We start from the raw sequence: 13976 nt of genomic DNA on the forward strand, positions 1-13976 counted from the left end.
CCGGCAAAAAAATAGGATGCACCATTGGTAAGTAAATAAACAAATAAAATATTATAAAAAGTACTGCAAGTACTTGTAGGTTTTATCATATTATAACTATCCTCTATTCAAACTAATTTCATCTAATTTCTGAAAACAAATACATATTTTATCTAATCTTATCTTATCTCATCTCATCTCATTTTAAAAGATTTTATTTTATCTTATTTCATATCTAAAAAAAAACGAGGTCTTAGTTGTGATCATTTTAGACTATAGTTATCAGTTGAACGGGTCTTGCCACTAAGGCACGTGGGTTAGTTAAGGGGCAGTTGTTAGCCCATTTAGTTCATGCTTGTTTAGCTTAGAAGTTATTTTCTGTCACAATTTAATATACTGATGCATGTAATAAAATTACAACATTTTGTCCAGAAATTTGAAATGTGTTGGATGGATTTTTGGCTCCTCGAATTGCCAGTACATGTACTATCTTTATACTGTTAAGTCCATAACATCAAGCAACGGGTCTGATTGAACACCACCACTGCACCACCCACAATGGTTTCATCTGGTCCTTTTGATGCCACCGCACCACCCTCTCTCTCTGATCCCACATTGTCTCTTTCTCTCCCAGTTCGAACAAGAATGCGATGTTTAAAAATGGGTCATGATATTTCTTTTTCCTCACAGATAAGTATTTCTCTCGCACATCCTCTCTCTCTCTCTCTCTCTCTCTCTCTCTCTTGAATTTGTGTGTTCTAACCCTACCTCTTTTTGGTGATTAGTTTATCATTCGTGATATAGAGAGAAGTTAGGGGACGAGGATTTTGGGGCTTACCATTCGTGAAGAACTTTTTGAGGTCTACTGGGGTTATCTAGCGTCTGTTATAGCATATGTGTTCTTGGTTTGGTTTTACAAAATTTAGGATTTACGAATTGGTTGAGTTCAATCCGATTTGAGGTTTTGTTTTTTTGCCTGGTTGATTTTAAGGGTTGAATCAGTTGTTCCTCTGCTTTAGGGGTTGATTTGGGACTATATCTGAATAGATTGGACTAAAATGTTAAATTGACTTCAATAGGATTTGGTTTTTACATTGATTTTAGGGGTTTACAAATTGGATGACCAGGAGTTGATTTGGAACTACATGCATTGAGTCGGTTGTTCCTTGTTTTGTTCCTCTGCGTGTAAATTTGTTATCATGATTTCATGGAATTTCAGTTGGTGTTATGGAAGATGCTGTATGTTTGCTTGACGTGGGTTTCACTGGTCTTAAGGCTATTAACTTGTAATTTATACAAGATTTTTTTGGTTCTTCTCACCTAGAATGCAACTTCTAGGCTCTAGACAACATCATATCTATTTCTCCAACGCTAGTGACTCACTATGGTGTCATTTGTGCGTTTATAAAAACACAGATCATGATTGCTCTAGCCTCAACATATATATCACACTTGAGGTCGCATGTAGTTTGATTGTTTTTGTAAATCTTGTATGCTTTTGAAAGCATGAAGCATCGACAACCTATGTACATGGTATGTTATTCTTTTTAAGGAAGTGTTGACCTGTTGGCATCCTTGCTTCAATTAATTAATCTACTACATGCTGCAGACTAGCTTCCCCAAACCCAAGAACTTATATGGGCCAATTCATAGGCTGGGATTAAGAGTGCAATTCATGCCCTTGGTGTTGAGACTGTAATATTTGATGATAAGCTTTCAGTTGGGTTAGATTCCTGACTTTATTGTTATTATGTCTATAGCTATGCTTCCAATTTAGATTTTCTCTTCTGAAATGTGGTATTTTATCTTGTCAATATTGGCTCTTCCTACTTCCTAGTTTGCTCGAACCTGTTTTCACCAATTATTTATTTGATTTTTTTGGTTCTACTACTCTAAACTTTCCATGCCATATGGACTCCTGCCAATGGAACTTTGAAATTTCAACCATAAGCTGGTTTTTTGTAATTCGGCTTTGACTTTCAGTAAATTCAAGATTTCTGCTGCTTTGACCTTGCCCTGTTTTACAATGTAATTGCATAAAAGTATAGTACATTTTTGGAATAGTTTGATGTGTGGTTATTTCTTGATGGTTAAATGGACTCCTTTCTCTACACTTTTCTTTGGATCTTAGTTACTATCCCTATCATATATTGAAGTATGCTATGGGGCATGGTATGGGAGTTTGGTTTTAATTGATTGCTGAAACGTCAACTGCAAAGGAAGGATGGCTAGGCCTCGATTCCTATGGTTAGAGTATTCCCTATTATAAGCCTACTCAGATCAGAACTTAATATCTTTTACTAAGTTTATGTATTGGCCTGATCAAAGTACTCTTTTGGAGTTTAGAGTGAGCCTTAATTTCTTTTTAAGTGTATACCTCCCTTAGAGGCAATTTACATATTATGGTGGAATAGGATTATGAGAAAGTGATTTTCTTTTCTTCTCACTCTCCTGTGCTTTTAATGCTTCTTCTACTCCTCTCTTCTCCAATCTCCGCAGCTTCTTCTCTTCTTCTGTTGTTTTCCTTTCAAGGCTTTGCAGTCCTACATCACACAATTGAAAACAGCCAAAGATATATCTCATTTTTCTTGTATATCAAATAGGTATTTCAATTTGACATAGTTTTTAGATATTTTGATTTTTTTAGTTTTTAGATATTTTGATTTTTTGGTTGTTTTTTCCTTTTTTTTTTTTTATTTTTTTGATAAGGAAAAAAAAACCAAAAAATAAAGTTGATTTTGTATATATTTTAATTTTTTGTGTTTGAAAATGAAGTTAATTTAGGTTCATAGATGGATTTTATGTATTTCGATACATAGATTGTTGGAAATTATGAAAATGAAAATAAAAATTATTTCAAAAATAAATAAAGAATGCATGAAAAATGTAGGTAAAAAAATTTTAAAAAAAAATTTATTATTATAGAGAGCGAGATGGCTAACCCAATATAGAGTTTAAGTTTTGAGCGATTAGTCAAAAGCCAAAAAGTGGGATATAACCCAAACTTTGCCTAAACGAAGTCTAGAGTCCACATTATTTTGCATTAATTGACATTAAATTTCTAAATAATTTGAGTTGCAAATTTTGATGGTTGTGCAATTTCGAAGAAAATGAGTGCTTCTATGCTTGATTGCGGACCATGACGATATCCCAAATCAGGGTTTATCATTAATCTAAATAGATATGACATGCTATTTTTATTCAATCATTAATCTAAAATATCACTAGTGAATGAGAATACTCTCTGTTGATATGATTGAAAAACTTATAATTACTTAGAGCATTGGCATTAGTTTCATTAAAATCATCTATAAAATTTAGCTAAAATTATATATTTTTCATAAATCCAAAACCATTTAAGTCATAACCTCACATTGGATTAGTCAAAATAATAATATAATATTATTTTTTTAATAATAAGATTTTTAATTTTTTTTTTCATATTTTGCAACTATACTAACGATATGTTAATTAATTATTTAATTTTTACTTAAATTATTGTGGGAAACGTGGGTCTAATATTTTGAAATAAATATCACTTTTAAATATCACTTTTGAATATGAAAAACGTGGGAAATATTATGGAGTAGTTGGGTATGATATTTTAGAATAAAATATTAATTTTGAATATGAACAGTGATTCTTCAAATATGAAGAAATCTTTAGAAATAGTGTAGCTCATATTTGAAATTCTCACTTTTTGACTATTTTAATGTAGCTCATTTTATCTATATTCTTTCAAATTTTGAGGATGCACTGGCATTTGGCTAAACTTATATGTGTGATGGGTTGATCCAGATACTAATTGAAAAGCATGTAGGAAATTGTAAACTTATGTACAACTAAATCATAGTGTTTCTAGTAAAATTATTCTCAATGTCCAGGTTCTAAAGTAAAATTCTTTGAAATTCTGAAAATTTGTTATATATTTGTAGAATTCATGGGCTTTTTGTTATATATCTTATATCCTGGAAATAATCTGCTAGAAACCTCATGAATTCTACATATTGCCTTAAAAGAAAAGCAATTCCATGCACTTCTAAGCTGAACTTTGGTTATAATATTTCTTCCATCACACAAATTTTTCCCAACCTAAGCAAAGATACAACCATTTACCAGTTTCTGTTCACATATTTTGTTGACTTGCTGTAATCTGGAATATGTTGGCAAGCAGTATATTGCATGCATCTTGCTGTCTACCATTTCATGCTTTGGATCTTTTTGTTTATTGATATCGGATCAGTTCATTGTATTGGCTAGTTAAGCAGCATTAATAATAGAAGTTTTAGTGGTGGTTGTGTGTTTTCTGGGGAACCTGGTTGAGATCCTTGGCAAATTGATGAAGTACTTCTGCATCTAACACAAGTTATTTCTATGATATCAAGATTTCAACTTTGATGCTTTTTAACTTGATGTGATGAAATGAAGGTCAACATAAAAAGACAGGTCTTATTATTCATGCATTTTATTGTAAGGGCCATTCCCTTAAATTTCCGGGGGCCATGTATGTTTATGAAGAGTTGCCATTATAGCATATTAACAAACCGGTCAAGATTTCTATAATTTTCTTATCCAAATATTTTCAGCAATTCAGAGAGAGATAAACATAGGATGTGGACCTATGCACCGTGCAGTTTTAATACACAATAGGATCCACAAACTATATCTATATCTCTCCGAATTGTAGAAAGTATTAGACTAAAAAATGGTAAGAAATCCTGATACAGTACTACTACTTCATTTATTTTCTAGGTATCTAATGGCTTCCAAGAGATGTTCCCTTTTCAGCGGTTTGCCTATATAAACATCCATTCCAGCCTCAATTGTCTTTCTTGCTTCCTCATCAGTATGAGCAGTTAATGCAATGATTGGAGTATGGACACCGAAATGCTTCTCCATTTTCCTTATTTCCTCAGTTGCTTTATACCCATTCAGGATAGGCATCTGTCAAATACAAAAAATCATATATGATTTAGCTGGAAAGAGAAGATAAACAGATTGAATACAACAAACAAACCAATATTCAATGCTAAAACAAAGATATGATGATTTGGATGAGTTCAATAATCTTCAAATACAACAAGAAGAGCAGTGTAACTAAGAAAGGCAGTGGGATTTTAGAAGTGTTAAGGGAACCAAAATTGATAAGCTGTTACCTCACAGTCCATTAATATGTAATCATATGGAAGAGTCACAGAAGCTCCAGCTTTCCTTTGATCGTTTAAACATTTGGAAACCAGCTCTAAGGCTTCTTGCCCATTTTCACAGACTTCAACAGTTGCACCGAGCTTTACAAGTTGGGAGACAGTCAACCTGCGTATCAGTGCACTGTCCTCTACAACCAAGATTTTCTTTCCACTCAATAACAACTCATTACTTGGGTCACCGCATTCTTGTATTTCTTGCTCTCTTGGTGGATTTCCATGACTCCGATGACGTCTTGACTTGGGCCAAACATTGAATCTATTTTCCGTCTGTGACAAGACTGCTATCCCTTGAATCTCACTGCTGCTATGATGGTCTTGTAACTCTACTCGTCGAGACAAGTCTCTGGGAGACGGAGAATTCTCTGAATAAAACTGAGTCCTTGATGAACTGGGCTCTCCAGGCAATTTTCCAGCTTGTGACATTTTACCGCCAAACTCAGGAAGAAGTCCTACCACTTCATACAAACGGGAACCATGAAATGGTTTAGATATTATAATATCATTTGGATCGATCATAATGTCCTCATCATTTCTTTTTAAATTGAAGCTACGCATCATTGGTTTGTCCAACCAGACAACCTTGCAACAAGTATTGTGAAGACCTCTCCTGAACTCGGCCACAATCCTACATATTTCTGGCAGTGGTCCAGCACTGGCATCAATCACAGTTAGAATGAAGTTTGATGCTAAACTAAGATTAGTCCTTTTGAAGATTGATGGTATATAGTCTGACCCACCCGTTGTGCTCCAAGGCACATCCTTTTCTGCAGCAATGGAGTCATTAGAAGCAGACCTGCTTAAGTTGTCACTTGGAGAACTCAAATCTGATTTTATCGCGTAGTGATGTGAAGGGCTTTGCCTGTTTTTTATCTTCTCGAGACTAGAAGAAAGATGATCCCATTGCTTGACAACTGATACTTTCATGCCTAAGTTCGACATGAATCTTCGCAACATCCTCCGACGCCCCTTACTTTGAATCAAGAGAACAACATTAGATGCCTTCATATTGGGGCTAGAGGTGAGAACTGTCGATTTTGGACTTGGAGTTCTGAGAGTCATCCTAGGAGTCATCCGAGGACTTGGGGCTGGACTGATTGAACCTGATAGATATGTGACGCCTCCCATTTCAAGGTCTTCTGCTTGTGCATTATCAGAAGAGGCTGTTTCACTTATAGTGAGCAAAACATTGAATCTAAAGCAAGTTCCCTTCTCCCCAACATTCTTGTCCACAATTCCAATATCTCCATGCATCAGACGTACCTAAATCATAAAATTTAAAACCATAATGAATCATTTAAGGGATATTAGTCATGTATACAGATCACTAACTCACTAGCAAAATAAGATAGATAATCAAGCAGTTCAGGTAAATTTCGGAATTATATGAATCTAACCAGGTTATACTCTTCTTAACTGCACCATGCATCCAAATACAGTAGAATAATTACAAGAAAAAAGAATTTGATACAAGATTTTTCCATCTGAAATCAGTGATTAATCCATAAATTATCAAAAGGAAAGTTGTATTCCATAACCCAGGGGATTAAAAGCAAGAACAGAAGAATTTGACATTGTAACAAAGCCTTACCAGAGACTGAACAATGCCGAGTCCTAAGCCAGTGCCTTCTTCTCCAAGAGCCGTTTCTTTGACCTGAACGTAATTTTCGAATACTGAATGCTGCTTTTCTTTGGGAATTCCTTTGCCTGTGTCATCTACCTCAAATACAAATTCCATGGTATTTGGATCGTATTCCGCTGTATTCACGGCTTCAAGGTCATTATATCCCTGACTGTTCTTGTAAAAAAAGCAAGGCAAGCAGTTCCGTTTAGAAGCATTGGTTGAATTCTGCAAACTGGGTTTCCTAACCCAAGCTCGAATGGTTACATGCCCCTCAGAAGTAAATTTAACTGCATTGCTTAGTAAATTACACAGTATCTGTTTGAGTTTTCCCCTGTCACCTTTCACTTGGGAAAATCTTTTGGTGGAACCATCACAAGGATCCAATACCACATCTACTCCTTTTCTGATACCGACTGGATGATATAAATCAGCTACATCCTCAAGAAGTTTTTCCAAGTCAAATTCCTCTTCGTCAAGCGGCATCTTGCCTGCTTCAATTTTGCTTGTGTCGAGAATAGAATTCAAAATACCTAAACAGGTATAGAAATACATGCAAATATACAAATCATTAAAGAGAATATATATATGAAATAAGAACAATATGATCATTACCTAGTGATCAGATATGAAAAGAGAAATATAACTAGCCATCAAAGTTACCTACCTAGAAGGTCATTTGCACAAGTATCCATTTGTCTTAAATTTGTATCCAATTCAGAACCAGGGGCGACATCATCATAGCACATCTCTATCAAACCAGTAATGCCTGCTAGTGCAGCACGAACATCATGGCTGGCACTAGCAAAGGCAAGGATCTTATTCATACTTTTCCTCTCTGCTTTTTGAGTTGCTTCCATCTGTTTTATGAGGTTAGCACACAAATGCATCTCTCGTTTGGCAGCTCTAACGATTGTAAACACAAAACTTAAGAGGAAAATAACCAATGTAACGATCAGAACTATAAGGAGCAACATCGCCACTTTCCTGCTCTTGTGGACAAGCCTGACTAATCCATTTTGGGGGGAAGCCAACACTGAGACCTGAAAAGGTATACAATTGTAAGTTATGAATATGTGATTAATTGTTTATTAACCCAAGTAATCAATGTACGGATGGTACATATATAGACTGTTTCCTAACTAGAAACATTAAGCTATTTGGGAGTAATATCCATGCCTTTACACCCAAAAAAAGAATCTATAAATTGACCATATATCGATATATAATAATGATAACGAGCATTTAATAATTAATTAGGAACCCTACTTAAATATAAATACAATCTTGCCTAAAATATATATGTATATATAAATGTTTTTTTGGATTAGGATTCTTTTGGAGTTCTTATACTAATGAAAAATATAGAAACATGAGACCGATTCGATAGACTTTATCTTTGACTTTATAAATTTGTCGAATAACATTAAATGCTAAATAAATATTAAAAATCCTTTCATGTATGTATTTCTCTTTCACTCTAAGCCCAAACTCTCGGAAATCTTATCTCAATTTTCTCGTGATCAGCCAAAGAAAAGGGGAAAAAGATGGATTAATATATATTGACCTGCTAATTAAGAAAGAATACAATAATGAAAGAGAGAAAGAAAGAGAGTAATTGGATCCGCAGATGTGAGGTCCTTGATCATCAAATAACTCATTGACAGCGATGATCAGGAAATCAACACCAAGCATTCCAGCAAAAACAAATGTTCGATCTTCTCATGGAAAAATTATTTGAATCATGTAGATGAAAAGGAGGTGCAAAGAATTAAAACATACCGATTGCACTCCCACTATATCAAGAGGCAAACAATAAAAAGTGTATTCAGTTTCCTGAATATTCAAAGTAGAAGCTCTTGGCGTGCCATCTTTTACGTTGCAGGAAATGTTCCCAATGCCCATTCGATCCCCATTTGGTTTCATCAATTGGAATGAAACCACGTTACCGGAAAGGACCAGATGACTGTTTGGGATCCCTTGGAACAGCACTTTCCCATCTTGGATAGCCAAAATATCCAATCTCCCGCCTCGAAGATCTATATCAGTGAAAATGGAAGTCAATGCTTTTACCGGAAACCCTAGCGAGAGAACTGATCCTCCATTGATTCTGGCTGAGTTAAGGAACACAGGAACTTGGGCACTGTTCAATCCAGTTTCCAACGAGGCATATCCACGAGTACTATTCAAGGCTTCTTGAAACCAGCTTTTGCTTTTCATGTTCAAGGGAGGGACTTCAATGGCTTCTCCATGTAACTTTCCTGTCTCATTGTTCACAGATTGCACGTACCAAACGTAGTTATTTCCAACGTTTGGAGCAGTACTTGAATCAAGCAGAAATGAGGAGGAGTTGGAGTACATGGAAAGAGTTTGACTGCCGTCGGTGTAGTATGAGAAAAATAAACCGTCCGATCCAATATAAGAGATTTGAGATAAATATGGAATTGTAGAGAATGCTTGAAACAGCACAGGAGCCATCTGGAAAATTAAATTAAAAAAAAATCAGAAAGAAATCCTTATTAGCTGTTTGTTTCCATGCATGGCTAATCCTATAATTAAATCAGAATCTTCAGATATATGAGAGGATCAGCAAATATAGATACAAACCCTAGTCTCAATCTCAGAGAATGAAAGTGCAGCTTCACCGACGGAAGAACCCAGAAATCTTGCTAAGTTCGTTGCAGATGAATTCAACGGACGTAAAAACTCTGCTTTGTTCGCAAATTCAGATTGCAACACGGAAGAAGGGAACTCGGCCTGTGAGCTCAAGTTGTTCTTCACTTGGCGCTCAATACGATTGACCAAAGCATGCCAACATGGGGTCAAAACCATGGGAAGTAGTAGCACTGCAAATGCCTGCATTGAGATCAGTCGTACCAATTAAAGTGATCAGTAGTGACTACTACAATAGCATGATTAATTTCATAACGTACTGTTTTTTTACCCATCAAGTTGTACTGAGATCGAAGGAAGAAAATTATTTATAAAAATGAGAGAGAGAGAGAGAGAGAGAGAGAGAGAGAGAGAGAGAGAGAGAGAGAGAGAGAGAGAGAGAGAGAGAGAGAGAGAGAGAGAGAGAGAGAGAAGTTTTATTCATATGATCTTTTAACCTTAATTTTAAGTTTTACCAACAATTGATCAATTTATGAAACCGAATAAGAATATCTATATATATATATATATGTATATAATCTTTTCTCATTGTAATTTGCAGCAAATGATCATAATACGATTATTAAAAAGAGCAATACTACCTTTTTTTTTTTTTTAATTACCATTTCATGATGTGGTATTAATGATTAAAAATTTATTAGTTATATTTTATTTGTTTGTTAATCATTTGATGTCACATCATGTAATGATAATAAATAATTAAAAAAATATAAATAAAATCTTTCTAGTATATATGTATGGATATTAAAGAATTACCGGGAGAAAGAAAAAACACACTGATCGTAACCCTGTCAATGCTTTGAATGACCTCATGGTTATATATTGGAGATCTTCAAGTTTTGATTAATCTGCATTAAAAAAAGCATCAATGCATGAGAAATATTATGATCAGTACTATATATGCATACAAAAGTAATTTAGCTCTATATTGATTTTGTGTAGATATAACTAGCTCTAATTGACTCTATCATGTGATTTCGTGCAGGTCCAACCAGTGTTGGCATCTAATTTGCAACGATTAGGAAGGCGCTGGAAAACCTGTGTCCCGACAATAAAAGGGTATCTTGCGGCGATATTACACCGCTGCAAGAACCTTTAATAATTAATCCTTGTGCTGCCGACTATCACACCACTTATATAGGGGCAAGATGACAAGACTAACATGTCGCCTCGCTAAACGGAATTGATGATGGGAAATAGGGGACACCATCCCTCGAGACTTGGAATCAGAAGATAATAAGAAGTACATTTATGTTGTTGCTAGTGGAAAGTACATTTATGGTTACTAGATAGTAAAAAGTGTTGTGAATAGTAATGAAAAAGTAATAAAAAAAAATAATAAAATAATAATAAATAATAAATAATAATAAAATAATAAATAATAGTGAAGCATTTTGATAATATCTGATATACTTTCAGTATCCACATCTAGTGTTGGTATTTAAATAAGAAGACAGGGCATTTAAATAATAAGAGACATGAGACATTCGTATTTAATGATAAGATGAGATCAACATTCAGTGCCAAATGTCCCAAGGTCCCAATTAGAGGGCGAAATCGTTAAATAAGCATTTAATGTAGCATATAAAAGCATAAATTTGTCGTGACAACGCCCTTGACCAATGTCAAGGCACCGCTATAAATTATACTCTAGGAAACGAGGTACGTTAAAATCTTCTTAGACACTCTATTTCATGCATTCTAAGTTTATTCTATCCGAAGTTTAACCTAAGTACGTATCAGAGTTTTCACGCCACACTGATCTCTCGCGAGATTTCTGTCTTCGTTGTAGATACACACACATGACACATATATATGAGAAGATTCAGTTTAAGATAGTTACAAGAGATATATGCAATTGCCGAATATATAAGTTAATAGAAGAATTGACTTACTAGGAAAAAAATCTAGGGATGGACAGAATAGCCCTTTTCTTTTTTCTTTTTTTTTTTTCTTTTTTTTTTATTTTTTATTTTTATTTTTTTATTTCCAACAATATATAGGATTTCATGAGCACACCGGCCAATAGTTTTTACTTTCTAACAATGATTAATGGGAGTACTTTCAGCAACAACAATTCATCCAACTCAAGCGATAAAATTCAGTGCAACCACTCCTTAATTAATTTTGTTAATGTGGCTAATTCTAAGTCCAGTACTACTACGTAGGATCATCTCTTCTTCAAGTAGCATGCCCAAGAAAGTATACTGCAAATTTCGATAGCCATTTTAGAGGCTGTAAGATAAAGAAATTGTATATTATATATAAGACTCGATAAGTTTATTTGCCCATCCCAATTTTCAACAATCTTATGCATATATACATACATACCTATATATATACATCTAGTTTCCTATATACTAAACGATGGATGCAGCATGCAAGAGAAACTCAGAAAACCTTAACCTTGCGTTTTGATCAATAATAAGAAGAAAAGAAAAACTGAGAGAGAGAGAGAGAGAGAGAGAGAGAGAGAGAGAGAGAGAGAGAGAGAGAGAGAGAGAGAGAGAGAGAGAGAGAGAGATTATATAGGACCTGCAATAACACGTACGAGGCCATAGAAGAGTAAGAGAAAACATGATCATCAGGGAGAAAATCTCTCTGTCTTCGCATGATCTGTCTCTAACAGATCGACATTAGCATGCGCACCTTCAGTGTTTTCTGGTTTCCATGTCCAAGCCATATATGCATGGAAAAAAAGAAAAAAAGAAAAAAAAAAAACAAACAAACAAAGAGAATTCTATGCTAAATAACCTCTATTAATTCTTCAGAGGCATGCATATATACCGTACGAGGACGATATCTCTTTCTCGTGGCAATGACTTAAATATGAAGAATCTTGAGTCATCAATAAAATCTTTAACAATCTTTTAATTTGTAAGCTTGCTGGATGCTGCTACCGTTTTCCTTTTGGGGAACTGAAATCCTAGCTAATTGACCCAAAAGCTTGTCTGAGCCATCGGATTATATGCCGTAGAGATTCTATTATATATAATGTAAATATGGTATTTTACTTTTCCCTCTAGTGAAAGCACCTACTATTGGAAGACTCAATTCTCTACATTAATTAATGTATTCTAAAGGGTTTGACGTTGGTCAAGAAAATAAATTAATTAGGACTTCGATCCCTGGTTAATTAGTCTCAAGCCTACATTTATTTATTTATAATTTTCTCACTTAATTAATTAACAATATAAGTTAGCAAATTTAACTATCTATGCATTAAAAAGCTGAGACTCGAGAGTATATATATTAATTATAAATAGTTAGCATTAATTTGCTAGAATAATAATAATAATAATAATAATAATCAATAATAATAAAAATAATAATATTAATCCTTCACGAGTCATGATCTATATATCTCACTACAAGAAAAATGACCTTTTACGATCAATTTATAGTAATGAAAAGACTATTAACAACTAATTTTGGTTGCTAATAATCTTTTCGTTGCTATAAATTGGTCGCAAAATACTATTTTTCTTGTAATGTCTCTAGATTTCTAATATATATGTATGTATGTATGTATGTACAAATTAACACATGTATGAATTTATACATGCATATGTAGATCATAAATATGTATAAACATGTGTGTGTGTGTGGGCGGACAAACACATGATATATATGTAACACATGATCATCTACATGACCCTAGCATAAAATTCATTGAAACTGATTGTGTGAGGATTTTTCTATTTTATTTTCTCAATTTTATGTAGAATTCTTAATGCATGTGTTGCCATAACATGAATTAATTGATTATAAGAGGCTTTTAGGGCAACTCTAGCTATTTGCATCATGAACTTTATTTTATTTTATTTTTTATTTATAACCATATAATAAGTTGTGACACAAGAGTTTCCCATAAACTGATAATATTAACATGCAAGGATTAATTAATGATGATTCATGTGTACTAATTATCCAGAAAAGGATGATTCATGTTTAGTGTCTCATATCTTTGTGTTCAATTTTGCTCCAATTAAATTTATAAGCGTCATCAACTCAATAAATTGGATGTTTAATTTTTTATTTTTTTAAGATAATGATCACTACATGAATTTAAAGTTAAGAAAAGATAGGAATTACTAAACTTACTTACTGAGACCATTATGCATTATTGTTTTGGAATGCATACCTTAAATATTTATATAGGCTACAACTTATGAATATATACTTTCTATTTATGCCACAATTAAGGTTGCCTCTGCCCACTCAAACCACTGTATTATTAATCAAGGACTCATGGTTATTACTTTTACCAAGAGAGAGATACATTGAAACCCTTTACATCCAAGTTATTGTTTTCCTAGCTTTAGGGATAGTTTGGATAGTGATATGAGATGAAATGGTTTTAGATGAAAACTAAATAAAATATTATTAGAATATTATTTTTTAATATTATTATTATTTTAAGATTTAAAAAAGTTGAATTGTTTAGTATATTTTATAAAGAAATTTAAAATTTTTTTAATAATGATATGATATAAGAA

At 33.6% G+C, this 13976-nt stretch overlaps 1 protein-coding gene across 1 annotated transcript; it reads right to left on the reverse strand.

The window, feature by feature from the left end:
- Positions 1-4294: 4294 nt before the first annotated feature.
- LOC122274153 (histidine kinase CKI1-like) lies at positions 4295-9654 on the reverse strand. Its single transcript, XM_043083124.1, has 6 exons — positions 9412-9654; positions 8587-9282; positions 7472-7847; positions 6775-7337; positions 5136-6446; positions 4295-4923 (listed from the first exon to the last, which is right to left on the reverse strand). The coding sequence occupies exons 1-6, from the start codon at positions 9634-9636 to the stop codon at positions 4717-4719; spliced, it is 3378 nt and encodes a 1125-aa protein (XP_042939058.1). The 5' UTR covers positions 9637-9654; the 3' UTR covers positions 4295-4716.
- Between the last annotated feature and the right edge of the window lie 4322 nt (positions 9655-13976).

The sequence above is a fragment of the Carya illinoinensis genome, chromosome 8 (assembly GCF_018687715.1).
Source record: "Carya illinoinensis cultivar Pawnee chromosome 8, C.illinoinensisPawnee_v1, whole genome shotgun sequence".
Classification (NCBI taxonomy): Eukaryota; Viridiplantae; Streptophyta; class Magnoliopsida; order Fagales; family Juglandaceae; genus Carya; species Carya illinoinensis.